The sequence below is a fragment of the Chaetodon trifascialis genome, chromosome 2 (assembly GCF_039877785.1).
Source record: "Chaetodon trifascialis isolate fChaTrf1 chromosome 2, fChaTrf1.hap1, whole genome shotgun sequence".
NCBI lineage: Eukaryota > Metazoa > Chordata > Actinopteri > Chaetodontiformes > Chaetodontidae > Chaetodon > Chaetodon trifascialis.
Window position 1 is genome coordinate 12,761,621 of NC_092057.1, and position 23,903 is coordinate 12,785,523.

General features: G+C 44.1%; 1 protein-coding gene across 2 annotated transcripts in view; it reads right to left on the bottom strand.

Moving 5' to 3' along the window:
- ndst3 (N-deacetylase/N-sulfotransferase (heparan glucosaminyl) 3) overlaps positions 1–21,152 on the bottom strand; it is a 40,494-nt gene extending 19,342 nt beyond the window's left edge. Inside the window, exons 1-6 of one of the 2 annotated variants that reach the window (XM_070982962.1) lie at positions 20,762–21,142; positions 17,670–18,964; positions 9,653–9,740; positions 8,213–8,367; positions 6,733–6,918; positions 1,081–1,209 (exon numbers count right to left, since the gene is read on the bottom strand). In XM_070982962.1, coding sequence (XP_070839063.1) covers positions 1,081–1,209; positions 6,733–6,918; positions 8,213–8,367; positions 9,653–9,740; positions 17,670–18,668 — 1,557 coding nt within the window. In that variant the 5' untranslated portion in view covers positions 18,669–18,964; positions 20,762–21,142. Of the gene's footprint in view, positions 1–1,080; positions 1,210–6,732; positions 6,919–8,212; positions 8,368–9,652; positions 9,741–17,669; positions 18,965–20,761 lie in introns of both variants that reach the window. The other variant, XM_070982953.1, reaches the window with a different exon arrangement.
- Positions 21,153–23,903: the final 2,751 nt, after the last annotated feature.

Sequence of the window (23,903 nt, forward strand, 5' to 3'; positions counted from 1 at the left end):
TATCAACTGCCATTTAAGAGTAGGACAACAAGCTCTCACAATATTTCTCAAATATCATACGTTATTAGCATTTTTAAACAGTTAAAACACTGTATTCAAAGGAAGAAACGGAGATGCACTGACACGTGGAGACAGACAAAACAAAGGAGAAAACATCTAAATAAATAAAACAGCAAAGAATGGAAGACAGTAGAAAGACGCGAAGAGGGAATGAAACAAAGCAAGAAAGGTAAGAAACAAAAGAAAGATGTCAGGAAATAGACAAAAAGAAAATACGGAATAAAAAAAGAATAGCAAAAAGACAGACAGACGGAGACAAAGTGGTGCAGAGCGAGAAGAAAGGAGTAGATTGGGTTGTTGTGCAAAGCTGCACTTGACTCTATGATGTTCGCTGAGTTCTGACAGCTCCTCTAGTTCAGCACTCCTCTACCTGACACTTCAATACGGCCTACTGCTGGTCTATGAGCATCTTTGTGCATGTCTGTGCATGTGCATGAGTGCGGTTTGAGTCAGAGAGAGATTGTTTGGGGATAATTCCTGGGAATTTCTATGCCTACCTATCACTGTGTGCCTGCATGCGCTTGTGAGCACGTGCACGTGGATGAGCATCTTAACTGCCACCAAAACCTAATTCTGTTCCTTAATTCAAAGCAGAATCGAGTTGAGCTGACATACACAGCAGGGGTAAGCGAGAGGGGGAGGACACGTGTGTGTGTGTGTGCGCGTGTGTGTGCATGTGTGTGTGTGTGACAGCAACCCCCCTGTGGTGAGACCTAATTTAAAGTGGGGAGATGAACACAGCTCCACTGTGAGAAGCAGCCCCTGACAAAAAAGAGACAGACAGACACAGACACGCACACACGCACACACACGCACACACACGCCAGAATGAAAAATGAACCAGACAGAGAGGAAGTTACCTTTACAGACAGAGCGGGAAACCCAGTTGGTGCCTCTTTAACGTGCAAAAATCAAAATAGAAAGTAAGTCCTCCCTCTTTCTCGCTCTGCATATCTGTGTGTGTGTGTGTGTGTGTGTGTGTGTGTGCGTGTGTGTGTGTGTGTGGTTTCTCTGACTCACTGGGTTGAGTAGCACAGTGAGAAACAGCTCTCCCCCACGGATGCTTTTGTCCAGTTCTTTAGGTCCACCAGGGTATTCCTTATAGTAGATGGTGTGAGTAAACAAGCCACACGTCTGACGAGGCAGCACCTACACACAAACACACACACACACACACACACACACAAAAAAAGAGGAGTTGTTAGTATCTTTCACATTTTTAGTTTGCACAGGAAAAATACAAAAACGCTAATCTGTTGTTTTCAAAGAGCTCTCCTCTGATTTAGCATTGCAGTGAAACTCACAAGCTTGTTTCTCATCGAAACCTACATTACCCACAATGCAACCTGATGATTGCTTCAAGTGGAGAGGAGGAGCGGGCTTCAGAGGCCTGCTAAACTCACTTGTACTTCTTCCTTCAGATTGTTTTCATTTTCAAACTTGCACTTTTCAAGTGACTTCATCTGAAGACTACAAGTCTAAATTTACCAGACTTTGTGCAGCTCTCTCTGGAGCTACAAGCGGCTTTACACAACATTTCTTCACAAGCAATAGTACTCCCCAAGACCTGTAAACAGACTTTGATGAGTAAAATTGGTGAAGTTCCCCCTTTACATGGCACATGAACCCACTGTGATGCAATGATTTGAGATTAAACAATGGAGAAAACAGCCAGTTCTGCATAAGCTTGTTGAAAGTGCTGATCACTCACCTATTTCAAGGCCAAAGTATAAACAAACCAGGCACAAAGATGACTTAAAATAACAAAAATAAATCAGCTGCCAGCATAAAAGATGACAGATATAAGGATGAAATATTCAGCTATGGAGCCCCACTTGTCTGCATGCCAGTTTCTAAAAACGAGCAGACAGCAGAGCAGGTCAGGGATATTCTGATGTGGTGTCTTGCAGCATATGGCAGCGTTACGAATGACAGCTGCGAATTCTACAGATGTTTCAAGTCACATTCATTCTCAGAGAGTAACAAACCTTTTTCACAGCTGGCATTTTGACTGGTCACGGGATAAAAAGGTGTAATTAATAACAAAAATGATGGCTCTGCTCCCTTTAGGTGTTCCAGTTCCAGGACTGGTATTGTACATGCTGGCTCACTGGCTGCCCTTACTGGGACACTTAAATAGAATGGAGCCATCATTAAATGTTATTAGTTCCACCTGTGCCTTTCCTGTAATGACTAGTCAACGCGTCTGCTCTGAAAAAGGTCTACAAGAGAGTCGAATTAGGGTTGTCCAAGGACACACCATTTACTGCTTTCCAGAGCCGCGAGTCCTGAAGAGCAGAGATTACTTCACCACAGCAGTAGAGACCTCATTTTCATGCAGGTGCGTAGCATCAGGCATTGATTTGCACTGGTGAAGTTAAATCTTTCTGGGGCACTGTTCAATTTTTTTCCTCACCGACACCTGTTTGGTATTTTGGTGACTCGCTGTTTACCGAAGCGGGGGGAGATGATAATGGATTACTTTTTATCCCGCCTCGAGCAGGTGCGCTGTGTACCCATGGCCACGAAAATACCAAAAGCAACACTGCGACGCCCTGTGTGAGTTACATACTCTGTACCTTGATTAATGAAAGCTGGGTCCCAGATACCAATTTCTCAGATTCTCTTAATCGCTACTGGTGAATGTAACAATGTTATAGTTGGATAGGGTTTTAAAAGTAAGAGGAACAACTGATTCAGCGGCAATGATTTTATATTTGAACTTTATACTGAATCAGAATGACGACGTGTCTTTACAGCTGTGAGTCTGAGAGTCTGAAAGTCTTTCAGCTGATGTGAAAACATAAAATTATTGTGTGCTACAAAAAATAAAAAATAATGCGCCCAGAAAGATATAAGCAACAGAGTGCCGGATCAGTTGTTGAACAGCTGATGAATAATCGCTTTTTCATTAGGTCATTAAATGAATTAAATGAAGGGAAAAGAAGAAAAGAAGAAGAAGGAGGGAGGAGAGAGGAAGAAGAAGGTCTTTATTGTGAACTCCTTGTGGAGCATTTCTCTGTGTGAAATAGAGAGTAAAGGCTGGAAGCGCAGATATTGGTTTATCTATAAAACACTGAGAGAGAAAGAGAGAGTGAGAGAGAGACAGAGAGAGAGAGACAGAGGGAGAGAGAGAGAAGGAGAGAGAGTGTGAAGGCCACCAGAGCCACAGACACTCAGCACTATTTCACCAAACCAATTATCCACAGAGCTATAGCTCAAACTGATATAGTACATTTTAAAAAGAAATACACACACACAAGTATGCATGTTTGCGGGAGTGCGCGTACACACACACACACACACGCGCATGTGCACGCACTCACACACTCACACACACACACACACACACACACACACACACACACACACACACACACACACACACACAGACAGCACAATCCCATATCTCAGTCTGATTTGTTCTGATACTGTGGGTCTGGTGGGTGGCTCTCAATCTGCTGACAGAGACACCCAAACACCAATTTTACAGCCTTAAGACAACTTCCTGTCCTCTTCTGAGCAAACAAAGATGGAGCGAGAGGCAGAGGGGAAAGAGATTAATAGACAGAAATTGCGAGAAAAATTGGAAGTGAAAAAATGTGAAAGGTAAAGAAAATGGGAAGGCTGTGAGTGATGTCCCAGAGTTACGAGGGGTCAGGAGGCTGGATGAATTATCAGAATCTAAAAGCTGTCCGGTTTATGGTGAAATGGTCTAAAATTGCACATATACACGTATACACACACACACAGACCGCCACACAAACTGCCTCTCAGGAAAATGTTCCGCCTCCATGAGCTTAGTTTTGAGTTTGTTCTTTTTTTCCTCGCCTCCCATGTCTGTTTAGTCAGTGCAGCATGCAATGTCTTGAAGCAAGAGAGGAGCCTTTTCACTGTCTTCCTACGCTGGTTTGCTCCCCTGTCCGAATATATTTAACAATGGCTTCCAAAACATGTTTGTCTATTTCTGCAGTTTTGTACATGAATATGATGGAACAATGTCTCCTGCTGAGTCACTGCGTCAATCGTATCACGTGATCATCAGCAGATGCGTTTCACTTGTTATTGAATTTTTGATGCTCAAATTTCAGTTTTGTCTGAGCCTTTTTCGGTCATGTTGGCTTAAAAGTTGAGTTTCAAAGTTCGCTCTCAAAACGACCATTTAGCAGCTGTTCTGCAGCTTTTGATCATATCACATGACCTTCATCTGATGAGGATGAGGATGAAAAATTCTCAAAGTGCTCCAGAACAGCTTCTAAATGGAATTTGGGAGGGGGATTGTTTTTTACACTGCTGTTTCAAAAGTCAAGAATGAACTGTGAAACTCCACCAAACTGAAAGTTTTAAAGTACGAAACTCAAAAGACATGCTATAAATTCTTCGGAGGATGATGGCAGTGGGGCGAAGTGAAGCCTGCTGTTCCTTCAACATATATTGTCTTGAGGGACACTGCTGGAGGTGGGATTGAATTAGATACCTCTGAGACCAGTGGTGACAGATAATTCCAATTCATAGACCTGAGGTCCAGCTGCGCTTCCCACAGGTAAGCTCATCATAACATTTTCCTCAGAGAATTAAATAACGGTCAGCTGTACTGAACAGTGAGACTTGTCATACACTTCATAAACATGCAGAGCCAGCTTGCACCAGAGCCGGGCAGTCTCTCTGGAGAGCTTCTACCCAGCAGTGATGGGTGTTTCCCTCCTTCCTTCATTTCCTGACCAAGCTGAGAGACCACGAAAGCTCAGCTGACCAAAGATCACTCTATACTTGATCATCAGCTTTCAGCAATGCATCTGATTGCGTCCTTGCTCTTGTTCCATTGGGATTTTAATGCAAACTTTGCAACAATAAATTTACTCCAGCCAATAAAAAGTATTTGAAAGACAGTTAGAAAACAGAAACACTGTTTTTGCTGTAATTTTTGCTGGGGATGTAATTTCATTTCAGCCTCTTCAGCTTTTCTTTAAAAATGAAACAAACAAGAATTTGATTTTTTTTGCGATTTTGTTCTTTGTTGTTTCTCCAGCTGTCTTTCTTTCTTTGTGTCGTATTGTGTTGTGAAGTGTTGAATACATGTTTTTGTTCGGCGGCTTGTTATTTAATTCAGTGATTCACTGATGCTTCTCAATACCTTACTATCGATAATGTATAATAACACATTATAGTCTGTCAAACTGTCAGCTCTGCTATTGTATCGAAAGAAAGTAGGATTAAGTGGCTGTCTTATATGACGCTGCGACAAAACGTCAAGAAATGAAAGCAGACTTCGAGGACTGATTAGGAAATTGACAGAGCTGTCTATTCAGATGTTTTGCTCAAGACCCAAATACGGCAGAACAACATGGACTGGTAATTTTAGTGTCAGATGTGATTGGTTCTTTTGTCAATAAGGGAGCAGTTGTGCACACTGACAAAGAGCCTGACTGACAAGTGAATGAAGAGGAGGAGGAGGAGGAGGAGAGACAGAGGGAGGGATGAAGACAACTTGGAATGGGTGACAAGAGTTCTATTGCTGTCTCAAACAGTGACTGATGAATTATTTATTGGAGCATGAAAGTGTAAAAGTTCCCTCATTACTGCATCCTTATTCTGTGATGCACATCCTGCACATAAACAAACACACAAGCGCACACAGACACATACACACAGTGAAGCTCACCCCTTTAGCCGCATTGGGAAGCCATTAAATATTGAATCAACATGGAGCTGAGCATGCTGTGGTGAGACGAGGTCAAAGAATTCATATCACACACACACGCGCGCAGAGGTTACACACCACGCACAGCACCATTGATTTTCTGTTTAAGACCGCAAGAAACAATCAGCGCGCAGTTTACTATTCAGCGAGCACTTATTTAAACACGGAGACAGTCGAGAAAAACAGTTATTCAAAGTAAGATAAAAGAACAGAGCGGTGAAGCAACACAGCCGAACAGACTCCTGCGACTAAATGATTCTGCGTTTGCGTTCGCTTTGATTTAGTTGCTCTGAGAATTTACAATTCACGGTTTTAATTTCAGTCAGAAGAATTAAGCAAATCATTTCTCCTGCTGGCGGGCAAGGACACTACGTTACTTTGAGTGTTGGGTTTGATTCCTGACTTCTGCATGATCAATCGTGCTGTGTTAAGAGAAGCGCCCGGTAACAGACGGGAGTTCTTCAAAGATGCACTTTGTTGTGATGTTTATCGTGTTTGTCTGACTAACCTGACTGACCTGTTTTTGTCAGACAACACATCTTCCCTTTGCGACTGCCCGGCCGACATATTTTATACACCGACTCGTATCTACACACAACTAGCAGCTGTGAAAAAAATCTTTAGATTTTTACTACATCTAGCCCTACGGAAAATGAGAAAGCAGGGAACAATTCCAAGTAGCAAAGAAAAATATGAAATAATCAGATATGTTTGCCTGAAAAATATATCTGAGACCTGTGGCAGCATTTTGGGCTTTCAGCTGAACAAAAAAATTGTTCATTAATGAACATCCAGCCGTTAGTTGTGAAGGTGCAAACCAGTTTTCATAGAGGTGCAAAAACATGTCAATTGATCAAAGCGCATTTATGGATGTGCATGTGGATGAGTGCATTTCCATGTGTGTACGTGCATGTGGCGATGCACCCCAGAAGCTTTTTGCAGATATGTGATTAACAATGCCGTCTCCTCACCATGATGTTGTTGTGGATGAAGCCCTTGCGGTAACGGGCAGGTTTGAGGTGGGGGTACTCTTCAGTGCTGGTGACCTGGATGTTCCACACGCGTCTCCAAGCCTTGTACAGCTGCAGGTGAACTGGGTAGACACCTGAGTGGTGAGGGGCCACGGCGTAGCCCATGTCCACTGGGATGTTGTGCTCCTGGTGGTGGAGGGACACGTGTGTGAGGGTTATGTACATCAACACAGACGTTGTAGTATATTTACAACTCTGACAAAGGGCACGGTAGTGCATAAACACACAGGGCCCGACAGTCTGACCTTGCAGAAGAGGGTTTGTGTTTGTTACGATGCTGGCCTTCGGGTTGGAAATTAAAAAAATATATATTTTGCACAAGCATGTGTATGTGTGGGAGTGTGAGGGTGGATGGTTGCTGGGTGCATCTCGCAGACTGATGGTGTTGTCCTTCGCTCTGACACACACCTACACACATTGTCAAAGCTAAGCATCAGCAGTCAGGGGATGAGGGAGTGCAGTATGCATGCGTGTGTACAGTTGATGTTAGGGATCACACTTTATGATCATGTTCACCTTCAACAATACGAACCGGCAACCCCCAACCCCCAACCCCCACCAACCAAACTGTATTGTATGTGCGACACAACACTCCGGTGCGGTCACACAAATCATCTCCACTCACTCACACACGCACACAAACTAACAGGAAAACAAGGCAGCGCGGAGCAGCAAAAGCACTCGACCTTGTGGACTTCAGATTAAACAGGAGACATCAAACAGGGCTCAGGTGTGCCCATCAAAATAAGTGCATCACTCCCCACCTGCGATATTACATTTTGTTTGTTTTAAGAAAATTAGTACATCATTTTGTTGCTTATGACAGATGTACAACTATTCTTCTTCTGTGCTGTGCACCCTGCCTTTTAAAACATATGTTACTATGCAACTAATTGGCATTAACAAGTATTTTCTGCAGGACATGTTACTCCACCCTGACGATGTTTTCTATCAACACAACAAGGACATATTTAAATTGTACCAATGAGCAAAACATTCACAGTTAATATCTTTCAGGTTCTATTCCCCATAGTGTTGGCTTGTGGAAACACTGAGGATAAATGAGACAGAGTCCCTTGTTTACATCCTTTTGGTCACACTTCCTGGGCTGGAAAAAAATGTTTCAAGTGAATGTAATGAAGGCTACTATTATGTTTCCTATAAAACTTGTACTGTATGTCACGTAGAGTGTATTCTCTACTGTATTCAGAGTGAAGACGGTGAAAACAGTTCCAGCACATCGACCTACGAACATCATGTCTGGAATCTGCCACGTCGAGGAAATAACAGTTACTAACAGCAACAGACGTCCTTGAAGAATACATGATCATGGGGAGTGAGGGTGATTAAAAGGAGAGACAAGAAGGAAGCAACAATGAAATAGGCAGCTGCAAGAAATGTGTGTGTGCGTGCGTCTCACCAGCGCGAACTCCTTGTTGAGGACCATCTGCTCCAGCAGTGAGGACTCGTTGTGGAAGAGGTGAGGCTGCATGTGGCTCCACATGTGGGGGAACCACCAGAACTCATGCACATACTTCAGCAGCAAATCGTCTCCTTCATCCTCCTCAACTGTGCCTGCGCACACAAACACACACACATAGGCAAAGACAAAAGGACAAGAAAAAGCATGTGTGAATGCAGATTCAGGGCACATTAAGAAGTGCTGCTATATACAGCTTTTTCTGGTATGAGATGAGAGCGCATCATCAAGCGACTGGGTTGTTTTACGGTTGTGCTGCTAAATAAGGTGGCGGTCTGATACCATGGTGATGAAAAGCGATGCCATAACAATAACAGATGCTATGGTAATATGTTCTACTCTGTCTCACATTTCTTCTAATTATAACTGCGTTCAGTCTCACCTCTATTCTGCTTTTCCATTGTACCCTTCTCCTTTGTTCTCTCGCTGCAGATTTAGACACTTTAACTAGAAAATCAATAAAATCTGTCCTTGGAACCGTAACAGAGCTTAGAATGCGCAGCAGTATGTCATCGCCTCACAAATGTGCCTGTATAAATATTACCCCGTATCTCAAAATCTGGAGGTAGCGTGAAATAATTCAGATTTTTTTTTAAATGATGAACAGGTTGACTGATCTCATATACACACTACAACCTATAGAAACTGATTACTCCTGCTAACACTGTACAACTGTGCAGCAAATTCATCCTTTCTTTAATAGTTTCTTTAGGGCTGACTTTTAATCTTTATGTAGCTTCTTCACATATATTTATGTGAGAACATAACATAAATAGCTTTCAACAGAAATCTGCATTATAAAAACAGCTGGTTCTCACTTACTGCTCACTGTGTTAAGTGTGCTATTTAGACTTCCACATTATAATAATACATTTTTTGTGCTAGGTGTAAACAAATGTTAATCTGAACATTTCCATTTAAAAGATTTGTTTCATCCTTCATCATTAGATCCAATAACAGTTTAGGATGTTGAGCTCCACAAGGTCGGTGCACGGCCGTTGGAGAATTAAGAGAAAAAAAGATGTCTTAATGTCGAGCGTTAAAGCGAAAGTAAAAATGAAAACAGATTTTTACATAAAATTACCATATACAATAAGCTCAAATTGAAACCGGTGGATAGCTTTATTGAAGGCAAACTATTTTATCCAAGAACCTTAACCTGGACCATTTTGACACCTGACATTTCAAGCATCTACATAAAAACCCACCGAAATGAATGAAGCCATGAATCATTCATGCAGTCCAAATGATAGAAAATTTTCACAGAAATTTTTTGCAGACATTTTTTTAAATATTATATTCAGATTTATATTTTATATAGTCACTCTGCAGGTCTGGCACTGGTATGGTATATGTGGAAAATATGTAAACAGAACACACCTGTGTGGTAGAACTTGCCAGAGAAGCCCAGGTTGAAGGTAAAGTTGGAGATCTGAGAACGCAGCTGTCTCTGAGTATCAAGGAGAGCCTGCAGATAGATGGATGGATGGATAGGAATATCAGTGACGGAAACACATCCATCCCCTCCAGCTGCTCAGACAGCACACAGTATATCAGCTGCACACAGATAAACACCTGATCTTTCTGATTCTGCTCTTAATTGAACTCATGCTGTTCTGCTGTGTTTCATTATTTCGCTCCATTGTTATTCTGTTTTCTAAGTGTTCCGGTGGCTGCTCCTGTCCTTACAGTTACCTCAGTCTCTGGTTCCAATACTTGAGGATCAGGATTTTCTCCACTTATTTAATGACTTCATTAGTTTACTGGCCTTTAAACAAAGACTCTGTAATGAGTGTTAACTAAAGAGAGTTGCACTCTCGTGCACACAGTCACACACACCGACAGTAATGCGAGTTAATGAAGGTCAGTGCATTAGTAGCCTCTGGAGGGTGGACTAATAACCCCCGCACACACTCCTCCCTTCTCATCACTCTCTCCATCCATCCCTAACATTACCAAGTGAAACCCTGCATCACCCCCCCACTCTCTCTCCCTCCTCTGCTGCTGCCTCCTCTCTTTCTTATTCTCCCTCTATTCTTTCTGCTTCTGAGAACCTGCAGTCGCCGCTCTGCCCCCCTTCCCCATTTGTCTTCCACCACCCACACCCCACCCTTCTCTCAACCTCCATCTCTCCCTCGCCTGCTCCGTGAAAATGTCACATTCTCAGGAGACGGGACTGTTCTAATTTGAAAGGAAGGCTGAAGCAGCATGGAGGAAAGATCGCTCTCTCTCCCTTTCTATAACTCTCTCCCCTTGCTCTCTCTTGCACTCTCCCACCCCATCTCCTTGCAACGGTTGCACTTCTTGCAATTTGCTCCCACACAAATATTTTGTTTATTTATGAAACTCTTATACTGTTAGCCTCTGTATATTTCAGTCTGTCTGAGTCTTTCTGTTGGGCCACATGCCACATCTCTATTACCAATCTTTGTCATGCTGCTTTTAATCGATTCACAGGAACCCTTCCTGATTTACGAGACCTGAGCAGCTGATGTCAGAGCAAGGAATCGGTTCCAGGCAGTTTCTCTCTGTCTCTCTTTTCACCCTCTTTCCCTTAGTGTGTGTGTGTGTGTGTGTGTCCCAAACCAACAAATATACAGGCACATGCACAGAGCGTCTTCATTAGCTCTAATCTAATGGTGTTGAAGATGGCTACATGCTGACAGATGTGCACAGCTCCCTAATCTGATCCCGTCTTCTCTCCTATGACATCCTCTACATCTTAGACACACACACACACACACACACACGTTTGCCATGCCACACACGGGCAAACATGAGGATGCAAAGACTTTGGAATTAAATTAAGTTTGTAGCTGAGTGCTTTGCACTGTAACTTAATATACGCTCCCCGATGCACTTGGTTGAAATGCATTATTAACACGTGTGTTGGTATCTGTGAGGGTTGGCGGAGGTGTGTGTCCAAATGTGCATTATATTAGTTTAAACACCTCATTTGTGGTCTGCCACCTAACATCCATAGCAGAACAAAGAAGAGCCACGCAGGACATTGTCGTGATGCGCCACTGACGCTTTAGCATGTTTTAGCCCTTTTATTATTTTATTTTTAATTTAATTATTACCTTCAAAGACAGTCTGAATGACAGGATATAATAACATCCGCTCTGTATTATGAGCACATTTTTCTTTTGCATCTTCTTATGGAGCACTTATTGTACTACAGTTAGGGTCCGATAATGCTTGAGCACACATTTTCAGACAATGTCTTTTAGACGGTGTTCATAGTGTTGTACTTGGTTGTTGACATGAAAAGTGAAATAACTGCGTAAAGAATGATAAAATAGGGCAAGAGAGAGAACTTCAAACCCTGCTTCCTTTCTCACCTCAGCACAGCAACCACGACATAAAGTGGGTGTGAATTGGATTGTCGTTTTTTTTGAAAGTTACACGAAGGGTCGGACGCGGCCCCCCTAAACCAACGTCGGAAAGGTGCGGGGGGAGGGGATTATCCTAAACTATTCAACCATCCAACAAACATTTCTGAAGAAGTATGCCGGCAGCTTATGGGCCTTTGTGAATTACATAGCAACCTAACCTCCCTGCATTTACAACATTTTATTTTGGCGGGTTGCCAGTTGTGTGTCACAGTCAATAATACAGTATTGAAATCTGCACATTATTGGTAAAATATTCATATCGCAACCACATCAGGATAGAGCAACCACAGTAACGGTAACAGGAAGTTTTGTTAACACCTCAGTGAACCAAAAACAACGTGCTGGGGGATTGTGCCAGTTTAACTGAAACTAAAGACCTATTCCACTGTATATCATCACAAGGACGCAGAAGTGTGGGTACAAGCTATACCCTGCAATCAAAAGGAGCCCACTTCTTGGCCAGAAACACACTGAGCATATGACAAAACCCTAACTCTGGCTCTGAGGGACAGTGAAGTCCCCTCCTGCTGTTTTTCTGAGGGTAACGGCAGCAGATCTGGGAGAATGGAGGGCTTTGAGCAATATGGAGCCAATCTGTCCACTGGATACTGAGCTCAAAGCTGGAGATGGTTTTAAAATAGGCCATAAGAGATACTTCATAAGAAAGAAGAGGGGATTTGGATTAGCAGGAGGTGGGACTATGAGAGATCTTGACAATCCTACTGATGAAGGTAAACACACACACTGTGATTAGCGGTTAGCGATAGCCCTCATTTCTGTGCCCAATCCCACAGCTGCCGAGCACTGCTAGTGTCAGAAGCAATGCCAGTTTGTTGCTGTGTACGTGGGAGCGACAGCGGGTGTGCGTGTTTGTGTGTTCTTGCGTGTGTGTGTGGTAAGCACTGGAAGAGGTGCCAGCTAGATGTTGGGGTTCAAACAGATGGGAGACAGGCATCTGGACAGCTGGCATTCACTGCCTTTCACAAACCCTTTACACCAACCACCTCTCCACCATACACCCATTCTATCATTCTCGCCTTTGCACCATTTCTATTCTTTGCTTTCTGCAGCCATAAGCCTGGCTGGGAGATCAAAAATAACAAAAGCAATTATAAAATAACTTATTTGCAAACAGATTTAAAGGCGGGTCGCGAGGAATGAGAAAAGTAGACACATTTGTGGGGGTTTAATTTTTGTGCAAAAGCAGGTCAAAGTTCTTGACTCACATCCATGAGTGCATGTGTTTGCGTCTATGTGAAGCTGTGCATGTAATGTGAACACTAGACCAGCAAATTTAACTGGGTCAGGCATCTCTATTTGATGAGCAGGAAGAGCGCTTCACCAGTTAATGCCAGTCTTCCTTTTGCTTACTCTTCCCTTCTCTGTCTCACTTCCAGTCTCGCTTGTCAGATTTCAAGTCTGTGTAGCTTTTCATATTGGAGCATTTTACAAAATCATCTATTCACTTGCATTTACGGATCCAAGGTACTTGTGATTGCTTTGGCATCGCTATACTTACACTAAATTCTACTTGGCAGCCCCTCAAGGATTTTGAGTTTCAGTGATTGCTGTGACCGCAAAACCTGCCTCATTCTGTGGAGGAAAATGCATGGCACATAGCCACACTCTCGCAGTGAATCTGGAGTAAAAACAAGAGCACTAACAAAAATAGTTAATTAAGCAAAAAACTTATTAAGATAATTTTCTTGTTGAAAGGTGTCGTTGTTACAGTGACACAGTGATGGCTGTCTTTTTCTGTACCGTATGGTAGAAAATAAAAATGAAACTCCCCTATTCATAAACATGCAATAGCGTCTGTTCTTTCTGATAGTGCAACTGTAAAACTTCTCCTTCCCTGCAGGGCTGACTGTGATAATTTCACTTGTCCAGAACAGGGGGGAGAATGAGAACAGATGTCGGGAAGCATCACGCTGTAAGCGGTATCCTGTTCCTCTCTGCTGTCTTCTATGTCATCTCCTTTTCTCCCTTTCTCACCTGCAACTTTGTCATTTTAAGAACCATTAAGGTTTGACACTTAAGGTTCTTTAGCAAAGGTGTCGGCCTTTGCTATGTGTTAAATGGAGGATGTCGTCCGACAAATTAAGAAAAAGAAATCTGTGTGGCTCTTGTAGCAATGCTAGTCTCCTTTTCTCCCATTTTTCTTGTCCTCATCCACTGGTTTTCAAATATTTTCGCCGCAGTTTATGTCTTTTCTTCATAAGTCGTGTCAGAATTTGGCAAAGTAATACACAGGTGTAAAATGAGCTCTGTGTGACTTACGATGCAAATAGGCATCATACTTAATTAAGATGAGTTCTAAGTAGGACTGCACAATAAATTCTAGACTGCAAGGCCAACAATCTTCAATGAAGTCTGAATTTTGCCCATTTTGTTAAATTCCACTTTTTGTTTTGTTTTCAATTTTAGGTCACTGCCAGACCAAAGTGATCAAGAGGACATGAAAAAACACTTTAGCCCAGATATCTATCGTCTTTATTTCAAATCTCACCTCAATCACACATTCCTCAGTGCAATGAATGCAGTCATAGGTAGAATAATTATCTTCTAGCTGGAAAAAGGCTTCCTACCCCGTCATAAAGGAGAAATAACTTTTTAGGGCTATTGACCACATGAAAGTGGCAATTATTTGACAAAAACTGCTCCCCTGGGTGTTTGGAAACACATGTTTTAATCTTATTTGGCCACTATTTCTTTTCAGGGGTACAAGAGACTTACTGCCACAGCCTGAAATGGGCAAAATGCAGGCAATTTCCAGCAGGCCATCACTGAATAATCTAACTTGCAAAATGGGGAGAATTTGCACACAGCACAGCTACACAGAAAGGTTCTGAGTTGATGTGAGCTGACTGTGCATATCACTGCGCCACTACCTTCCTTTGGATACATAAAAATGCCAAATCTCTAATCAGTTAAAGTTAATGCAGCCCTATGTGCAAAGAGAGTGCGTGTGTTGGCTTGTACAGTATGTGTGTTCACATGTGCGTGTGTGTCCTCTCAACTTAGATGACACGGCGTCAGAAAACACCTTGGGGGGGAAAAGAGTGAGAACGAGTTGAGAGGTTTAGGGAGGAATACAAATAGTTTGGAGATAGTGATCAATGATTCGGACGAGGAAGGGGGTGAGTGGGGCAGGAGGAAGGGAGGAAAGGAGGGTGTGATAAAGAGGGATGCGAAGATGAGAATTGGACACCTCCCTAACGACCACTCCAAGGCAGACAACAGGAGAAAACCTACAGGCACGAGTTAAATAATGCAAACACCGGCACGTGCGTGTCATTGATGGGAGTTTTTGACTGGCATCATCCCTCATTTTGAGAAATGTCATCTGTGGGGTGCCACCCCGTGAATCATTTTAACAGAGGAAATACAGCAGTGTGTGTGAGTGTGTGTGTGCAGACGGGGGAGGGCTGACGTGGAGGGGGGGTGTAGGTATTGTTTGTCACCAGATGAACTCGTGGGGTGAGACTAATGAAGAGTGCAGAGAGAAGGAGGGAGGCATTTTAATTGGCTTCTCTCTGTCTCACTCCTCTCCCTTCTTCTCGCAGGGAGAACAGGAGATTGAATGTTGGCTTCACAGAGGTAAGAAGGGATTTCAAACATTGGCACTGCAAACGCCTTGTCCTACTAATTGGTCAATAACACATCCTGTTACATACTTTGATGTCGTGTTACATACAAGCTGTCTCTAAAGCACCATGGGGATGAGGGGATTCACATTAACTTCATCTACATTCACATCTGCTCTGCGGCATCTCGTACTGATATTTGCTTATTGCAGCACAAGATTTTTGGGGATAAACCTGGGCTGTAATGTCATTATGGACATCAGTTCTACCCAACTGAATTTATTCCATTTGATGTCATCTTACTCCATAAAGCCATCGTCAATCGATTTTGCACAGCCTCAACTTACACATTTTCACCAAACATCTTCCCTTCACGTTTAAATAATTCTTTGGATTCCACAAGCATTCATATTCGCTTTTTAAATGAAATAAAGAATCTTTTCAGCCGTCACCTTCACCCGGCTCTTAATGTATATTTGACACATGGCCGTCTAATGTGAGTCATCCTTTCAACAGCTTTTCAATGACACTTCGCTAAGAAGTGAAATTTTTCCATTTATGAGCCCATCTGAAAACTAACCATTTACTAATCAAAGATATGTCACATTTAGAAAAGATGACGGTGACATAAAATGGTTGGTGTACACACATTGTGTGCATGTGCATGTACACTTGTCACTTAAAATAAGCCTGAGTGTAATCAGAAAACTCTACCTGAGGCTCTCCTTCTCTGAGGGGAGGACTGCTACAAATCACCATATCCCTGCTCCTCTAACTTCCCTCCTCTGCTTCCCCATTTCCCTTCAGCATTTTGTTTCTCTGAAATCGCAAAGTTAGCTGCTAGCTCTTCCCCTAGGCGCCATACTCCACCTTCCCCTCCCTCCAACTCTTTTTTTCCTCTGCTCTTCCTCGCTGTGATGCCAACTATCCTGAAGGAGAGAGGAGAAATGTGAATGTTTCAAATGGCATTGCCCTCTCTTCTCTCTCTATCTCTCCATCTCCCTCTCTCCACCTCTTCCTCCAGCCCCATCTCCCTGTCCTTCTGTTATGGCACTGGTTCATCCTCATGTATATTTATGCTACAAAGCTGAAGAGTCAGGCAGACTTAAAATGAAAACTCAAACTAGAGAGTGCTTGTGTGTTCATTTTGTGATTGTGTATGCGTGCGGGTATGTGTGTGCAATACTATGTGTGTCTGTGTGTGAATATGCACGCTTTTATCCCTTTTGGATACAAGCATCTTTTTTATATTCAAGGGTGGAATTCCTCTCCACTTCACCACCCACTGCCCTCCTGTTTTCTCAGCCGCCCCAGTCCTCTCATCTCCTTCCTGTGTTCAGCCACAGACAGGTGGCTGTTTTTTTTTTTCCACAGCCTGACGGGACAGGTGTCAGCCATTGACGGAAAGTGACATTCTAATCTAAAGTAGTGATTCAGAAAAACACCCATGCACAGACACACACAGACACACAGACACACACACACACACAGACACACAGACACACACACACACACACACACACACACACACACACACACACACACACACACACACACACACACACACACACACACACACACACACACTTCCCTATCATGTGTATCCTGTGGCTGCAGTGAGACTGGCAGATGCCTCTGGGTTTAGCACATGCACATCACTGCAGAATCTCACCTGCCCCCCCCCACCCCCCCAAACACATATACACACACACGACAACCCACCAAACACAATTTGCTTCTCCTGAATGGCCCTGAGTGAGGACAAAGTGGGAGAATGTGAGGACTGATTTCAAACAAAATTCCTCATGCAGAAGTATTTTATCCACACTTTTTTCCCGCTTTTTAAAAATATACATAAATTAGGGTTTATGTGCTTGCGAGTGTGGATCTGTGGAGGTGTGTGTGTGTTTGCTCATGCAAGCGTGTGTGTTGAAACAATTGCTGTCTTGAGAGGCGGGCTGCATGGCTGACTCTCTTTTAGTTTCCCTTAGAGGAGGAACGTGGGAAAAGAGGAATAAGTGCCATTCATCTTTTCACTGGCTCATTCACTACCCCCCTTTCTCTCTCTCATCTCTCCTCTTTCTCTCTTACACTCCATGTCTTTGTTCCCTTAAATGGCCTCTTTACTTCTGGCTAAACCTCCATTTGAGACAAACACCCTCTCGCTGTACCCCAACACATACGCACTTGGCAAACAACATACACAGACATTAGCACGCGCTCACAAAAGCACACATACACGAGCTTTCCAAAATCTCCCCTCCATGCACTCGTGCTCGAGCTAAAATCCTCAGAAATACACTCCAGATAAAATCTTTTGCTAAGGTGTCTGCAGACTTAGATGGCAATGATTAAACATTCCTTATTTTCTCTGTCTAATGTACATCACCACACACCCATCACCCTCAGTACCTTCACATCCTTGGCATTCATGCGTGTCCCTTCCTTCCCCACGAATATGTCATCTATATCCACCAGTACGTGCCGATCCAGACCCAAAGTAAGCTTCCTGTCTGTGAGGTAGGAGATGGCATCCACCAGGATGAGTCTGTGGAGCCAGTAGCCGAGTCCCTGGCCAAATAGTACCCTCCTCACCCCATCATAGAGTCCCATGTCCTGTACCACAGTGGCTTGGAGACCTAAGCTAAAGCCAGGACCCGGATTATCACCGCTACCTGCCCCTGCTCCCTCCTTGGCCCGTGCATGCAGCACAGCCTGGTAGGTGGAGTGATTGGAGGAGAAGGAAGTCCAGTCCTCCCCAGGTAAAGGCCCGCGATCTGTGCCGGGCTTGGTCAGATGGAGGAGAGGTGAGCTAGACACCACACAGCAGTCCCAAAGCATCTGATTGGTCCTGAGCACCAGCGGGAGGCCTCGGAGTTTGAGGAGTGGAGGGGAGTTCTCTGTGGAGCGGTAGAAACCTATAATGCCCACTCGGTACTCAGTGCAGTACTGATGCAACAGCTGTCTGTTCCATGTGTCTGCATGTGCATACTTTAATAGATTCTCATAAATGATGAGTGAAAACCGACCGCGACCTTTCTCTGTCAGTGGCGGAAGGTCGCCCTTCCCTGAGGCGATCTCCATGCGAAACTGGAAGTGTGCTGACTCCAATATGGCCACGATGTCCTGACCCAGCTGGGAGTACTGGGACTCCACCAGCACCAGCACTACCGGGTCGGTATGGACATGTGTGTGAGGAGGGTTGGGAGGGTACGGGTATGGAAGCTGATGGTACGGTGACATGGAGAGAGGCTGGGAGCAGGCAGGTTCTGGGGATTGTCCGAGCTGCATGGAGGGGGAGGAGTTTGTAAACAGAAAATAAGCAGAGAGGAGGAGGGAGAGGAGACAGCATGAGGCCAGCAGGAGCAGGAGCCTACGCAGGTGGCGACGGAATCGCACAGCTACCGTCATCACGGACTGGGGAGTTGTTGCGCGTAGCAGGAGGAGATGTCTTTTTAGTTTGCTGGAGCCTAGAAGAGTATGTGCACCAGGTTGGGAGGTTTGAGGAGCCCAAGAGATTGTCTATGAGTGTGAGAAAGGAGCAAAGCCATTCAGGGGCACGTCATGTCACCATGGCAGGTGGAGTATGAAGCTGTGCCGGATGTTGGGGAACAAAGGTGTTCATTGAGGAAAAACGGTCGAGGTACACTCCTTCCAATCCTTGCGGAAGAATCACATGCAGAGACAGAGCGAGCGATGATTAATGCCTGCAGAGAAAGGGGACAAGGAGAAAAGAAGAAAGAGTGAATTTGTTGGGCAAGGTTGAATAGTATGCATTAGTTCTCAGTGTGTGTGCTCGCGGGTTAGAGTGAGTGTGAGTGTGTACCTAGGTTGTGCCACCCTGGGGAGTGAGAGGGCACAGCTGGTAACTACAGAGCTGATTGAAAACAACTTGCATCCTTAGGGCTTATCCAACCTCTGGCACGTATTCACACAAACACACACACACACACACACACACACACACACACACACACACACACACACACACACACACACACACCGCAGTTAAAAGCACAAACACAAATGTCAGTCCTCACAAATAAACAACAGCTGGTTGTGTGTTAATATGGCAATGTGGGAAGGTGGATGGGAGTTCAACTAATCAGTCCCATAAAGCTCTACCGAGAATTCCTCTAATTGCGCCAAACTCTGTGCACTTCTGTCCTATTTCTGAACCTAATCATCTGAAATACCACAAAATTAGAGTTGGAATCCTTTCGCCAGGAGCACTAATCTGGGGGGAGCCCATGACAGTACAGAGGAAATGGAGAGCAAGAGAAATGTGCAAGAATGAGAGAGACGGAGAAAAAGAGCAGAGAGAGGAACAAAATGCAATGAATTATAGAAAGAGACAAAAAAGACCAGGATTAGCATCTTAATGTATGTGCCGGGAGGCAGGGAGAAGAAAAGATCCCACAGCATCTCTTTCTCTTTCTCTCTCTATGCCTCACTCTCCCCCTCTCTCTATCTTTTTACACCCCCTCTTTCTCTCCTTCTGTCTGTTTGAATATCAATAGTCTTTCCTCACATTCCCCATCCTTCTCTCCTTGTTCCTTGCCTTTAGTGAACACATGCAAAGAGAAGGTCACAGAGGAGGAACTCCAGTCATACGCTTTATATATGACACCAGAAAATGAAAAAGAGACAGAAAATAACTCTTTTAAGCCAGCACAGAGGAGAAAGTACTTTTTTGTGTGCCATTTTAATAGGTATTTTAATGACTACACTCATTCTGTTGAATACCTCCTTCATGAAGAAAAGGAGCATACACTGGCTCGGTCTTATTCAGATTCAAACTGGCGCTCTGAGATTTCAAATGAGAAAAAAGTGGAACGTGAGCGTCTCATCTGTAAGGTGAGTGGTGATTTAACCTGTTACTACAGTTCTGCATGTGTCTCTCCACTGGGAGCCACAGGAGGGCGCTGAAATCGGATAAACATACGAGACTTCACATGAAAGTTTTCTTCTGGCATTTTAATAAATGAAACTCCCGATGGTGCTCTGCATCATGCAGCATGAAAAATGTAGAATATAGTACGACTGCAAGTTAGGTCTCTGTGAAATGCTACATAAAGGTTTGAGATTTGAATTGTAAAACAAATATCTGCACAACTTCAAAATCTTTTTTTTCTTTTTTGGGATAGTGGTCGTAATATTAATCGTTATTCATAAGTGCAATATGTTTTGTTTTGTTTTTTAAATCTCCCCAACGTTAAGTAAATTATATGAGCACTGAAGGATCGAGGTGTTCTGTAGCCTAAAACAGTAAGAAAGACTGGAGGTAAAAAGAAAAAAAGAAAATAAATTAAATTAAATTAAAATCTATTCTGCTGTTCTGTTGATGCTGTTAAATCTCTGCGGAAAACGAAAGCAAACGTCCCCGATTCTTCGCAGGCTGAAAGATGAACTCAAACTAACAGCAGACGATTCCAGAGAGTTTCCCATCCCGCTTCCTGCCGCTGAAGTTTACGTTGAGAACGAGCGCCGACTCGCCCACTTACCTCTAACCGAGACTGAGGCGCTACCGTGCGGGGAAGAGGCGTGACGGGAGAGCGGTGAGTGCGATGCTGCTTCGGGTGGGTCCGGGGCTCCGGTCTCGGTGGCGCACCACTCCCGTGTGTTCTGGATGCTGAAGCGTTGTGCCATCTCCTCTCTATCTCTCTATCCTCCACTAGAGCAGCAGATGCGGGCAGCCGGAATGATCAGCTCTCCTCCCCCCTTTCATCATTCCTCTCTTTCTCCTACTCTCGTCTCCCCCGCTGTCTTCTCCTCTCTCCCGCTATGCCCACTTGTCCTCTTAATCTCTGCTCTTTAAAGTGGAGATTAGCCAGCGAGTAGACGGAGGAGCACAGATAGCGGGCTGCACGTTAACGACTGACTGCCGTGCGTAAATGCGCGTGTTTAAGAGCGCCTACACAAGTGGAGGCGATCGAGCGATCGAAGGAGAGGGAGAAGGAAGGAGGGGAGGGGGCGCGGTTTGATTGACACAAACAGCCTTTTTCTCGGGCATCAGCGATCACGGGCCCGGTAAAAGCTCACGGCCCGTTAGTTGGTGTTAGTCGAATGAGGGATGTCACACACGGATACGCACCGGTGCAAGTTAATGGCGCGCCTTACTGATTCTCTCTCGCTCCTTGCACAAGTTGTAGGACTCAAGGATTTTGAGTGGCACAAGGTAGAAGCAACAATTAGACAAGAGCTGGTATAGAAATGCATTAACATAATCAAGTATGGTATCTATCATGGGAATGAACACACTATTCAAAAAAACACATTCACGCACATTCACCCGCATGTGAATCGGCCCCATTAGGCCTACTTCTGTAGAATGCTAGTCAACCTGGCACAGCATGTCAATCATACAGCGTTTTTAACTTGATTAGGTGTTCCCTTCTCCCTTCCAACTAGTTCATCAATCTCCCTAACCTACTTGCATTGACACACACTCACTCAAACAAGTCTCAATGGAGCTGGTGGGCCCCTCATTCACATTGTAATGGCCTTACAATAGCGCTTATTTAGCGCGAGTGCACGTGGTGTGTGCGTTTGGGAGAGAGCGCACAGTCAGAAGTGGGAAGAAAATGCATGAATCCAGAGAAAGACAGACAGCTCACAGTGGGTTACGCTCGGGCTGATGGCGGGCTACATACAACATTAGGCAGATAGATCCCCATTCAAACGTGCACAGACAATGCACATTATGAACACAGAGCACTGAGAAAGAGCCCATTATCATGCTAGTATCATGTTCCTTTTACACGCCCGGTTCTTAGTTTGAAACACTCAGACATTCTTGGGTCACATTCACACTATACGTCCCTATTTGTGGATCTCAGTTAGTGTAATGACTAAGCAGTGTGGTGCTGAGAGACAGAGCTTGAATGAAATATAACAGCCAGAATATCATGCCCTACAGAATGGAATTCAGAGATAATGAAGGTTTGGATTGGAGTGCGATTGTGTTTGTATGTAAATTAGTGTCAGTGGGTGAAGTGTAATTAGAGAGGCTGTTCACCCATTTCCTACCCATTACAAGCTGAGAACCTCTTCAGCTATGGTACTAGTTGGAGACAATAAGCCAGAAATGAAAACTAGACAGCTGCGCACAGGCAGGCTTACAATACAATATAGCCTATGTATACAATATACATAGGCTGTGTGTTTCCATGTATGTGTGTGTTCACCCAAAAGATAATTACGGAGATGTTCACTGCTGCAAAACAAAAGAACAATAAAGATGACACACGGGAATGGGTGCAAGTGTGCAAAGTCTGGTATGGCATCAGCAAGCCTGTGCTATACACAACAATACACGCAAGGATGCAGTCACTCTCTCTCGCACACACACACACACACACTCACACATACGCACACACATGTGAGAGCACACTCAACAAAGGACTAGAGATGTGAAAAGTGTCGGAGCTGCCATGTCCAACTAGCACTCTGACAGTTAAACAGAGGAGAGCAACAGACAAATGAGAGAGAGCAAGGGAGAGAAAGGGAGCGGGAGAGGGAGAATGCTTGTTGTCTTCATCAGAGGCTTTTGTTAAGTGAGAGATAAGAGAGGAGGAGCGACTGATTCCCCCCTCTTCTCTCTCCCTGCTGAGAGCTAAATGGTGGCTCTGTGAGCTTCTAGTCCTGTGCGAGGCCTGAAGAGAGCAAATGGAGCTCGAGTGTAAAAACAGGGAAAGACATTATCATCACGATGCATCACATCAACCCAAGAGTCAGGGCAGGAGGCATCCAGACAGTGCAACACTCACACGATGCCCTCCCCCTAATTAAAAACAAAGCAAAACATTGGACAGATTGTTGCATACTGGCACTGAATACATACTAGACCCTGAGCCCTGGCACTAATAATGATACTCTCCTCTCCTGGCTGTTCCCACAAAGCGCAGGATATATGGCCTGAAACTAGCAGCTCTCTGAGATGTATCAGCTCTTTGCCTCCCACAGTGTAAACAACAACAAGCTCGAGCTTTGCTTAGGTGTGTTGGCTGCTTGATGCTGTTGCTATTTTAATGATTACTGCTTCTGTGTGTGTGTGTGTGTGTGTGTGTGTGTGTGTGTGTGTGTGTGTGTGTGTGTGTGTGTGTGTGTGTGTGTGTGAGAGAGAGAGAGAGATCGAACCACCTACCCGCTCCTGACCCCTCCCCATGCCTGGAAATGTTGATAGATAGATGTTCTTTTAAGAGCTCGGAGGCTAAGTGAAAGCTGCCCCACTCCCCACCCCCCCCCAGCAACATTAGAGGGAATATCTTTTGGCCAATCAATACAGCGCTTGCAGATTGATAAGGCAAAGATACGCGTGCACACACATGTACACACACAGAGAAAAAGAAAGGCATTTTCTTCATCCATCTTTGGGTTCGAGTGTATAGAATAACCAGACCCAAATCAATCTATTACTGGAACGCCGCCAGTGGCAGGATTACCATAGCAACATACACCAGCAAACTATACTCTGCTATGAATAATATCAAATGCATTCTTTATTTGACAGTCCCAGATAAACTTTGAATCTGAATCTAATCCCACCCTCAGTATAACGTGACACTCCCGTGGCAGGCCTGGTTTGTTTTCCCTGTTTTTCTAACACAATTCATACAATAAAGTCTTAACAGTAAGAACACAAAG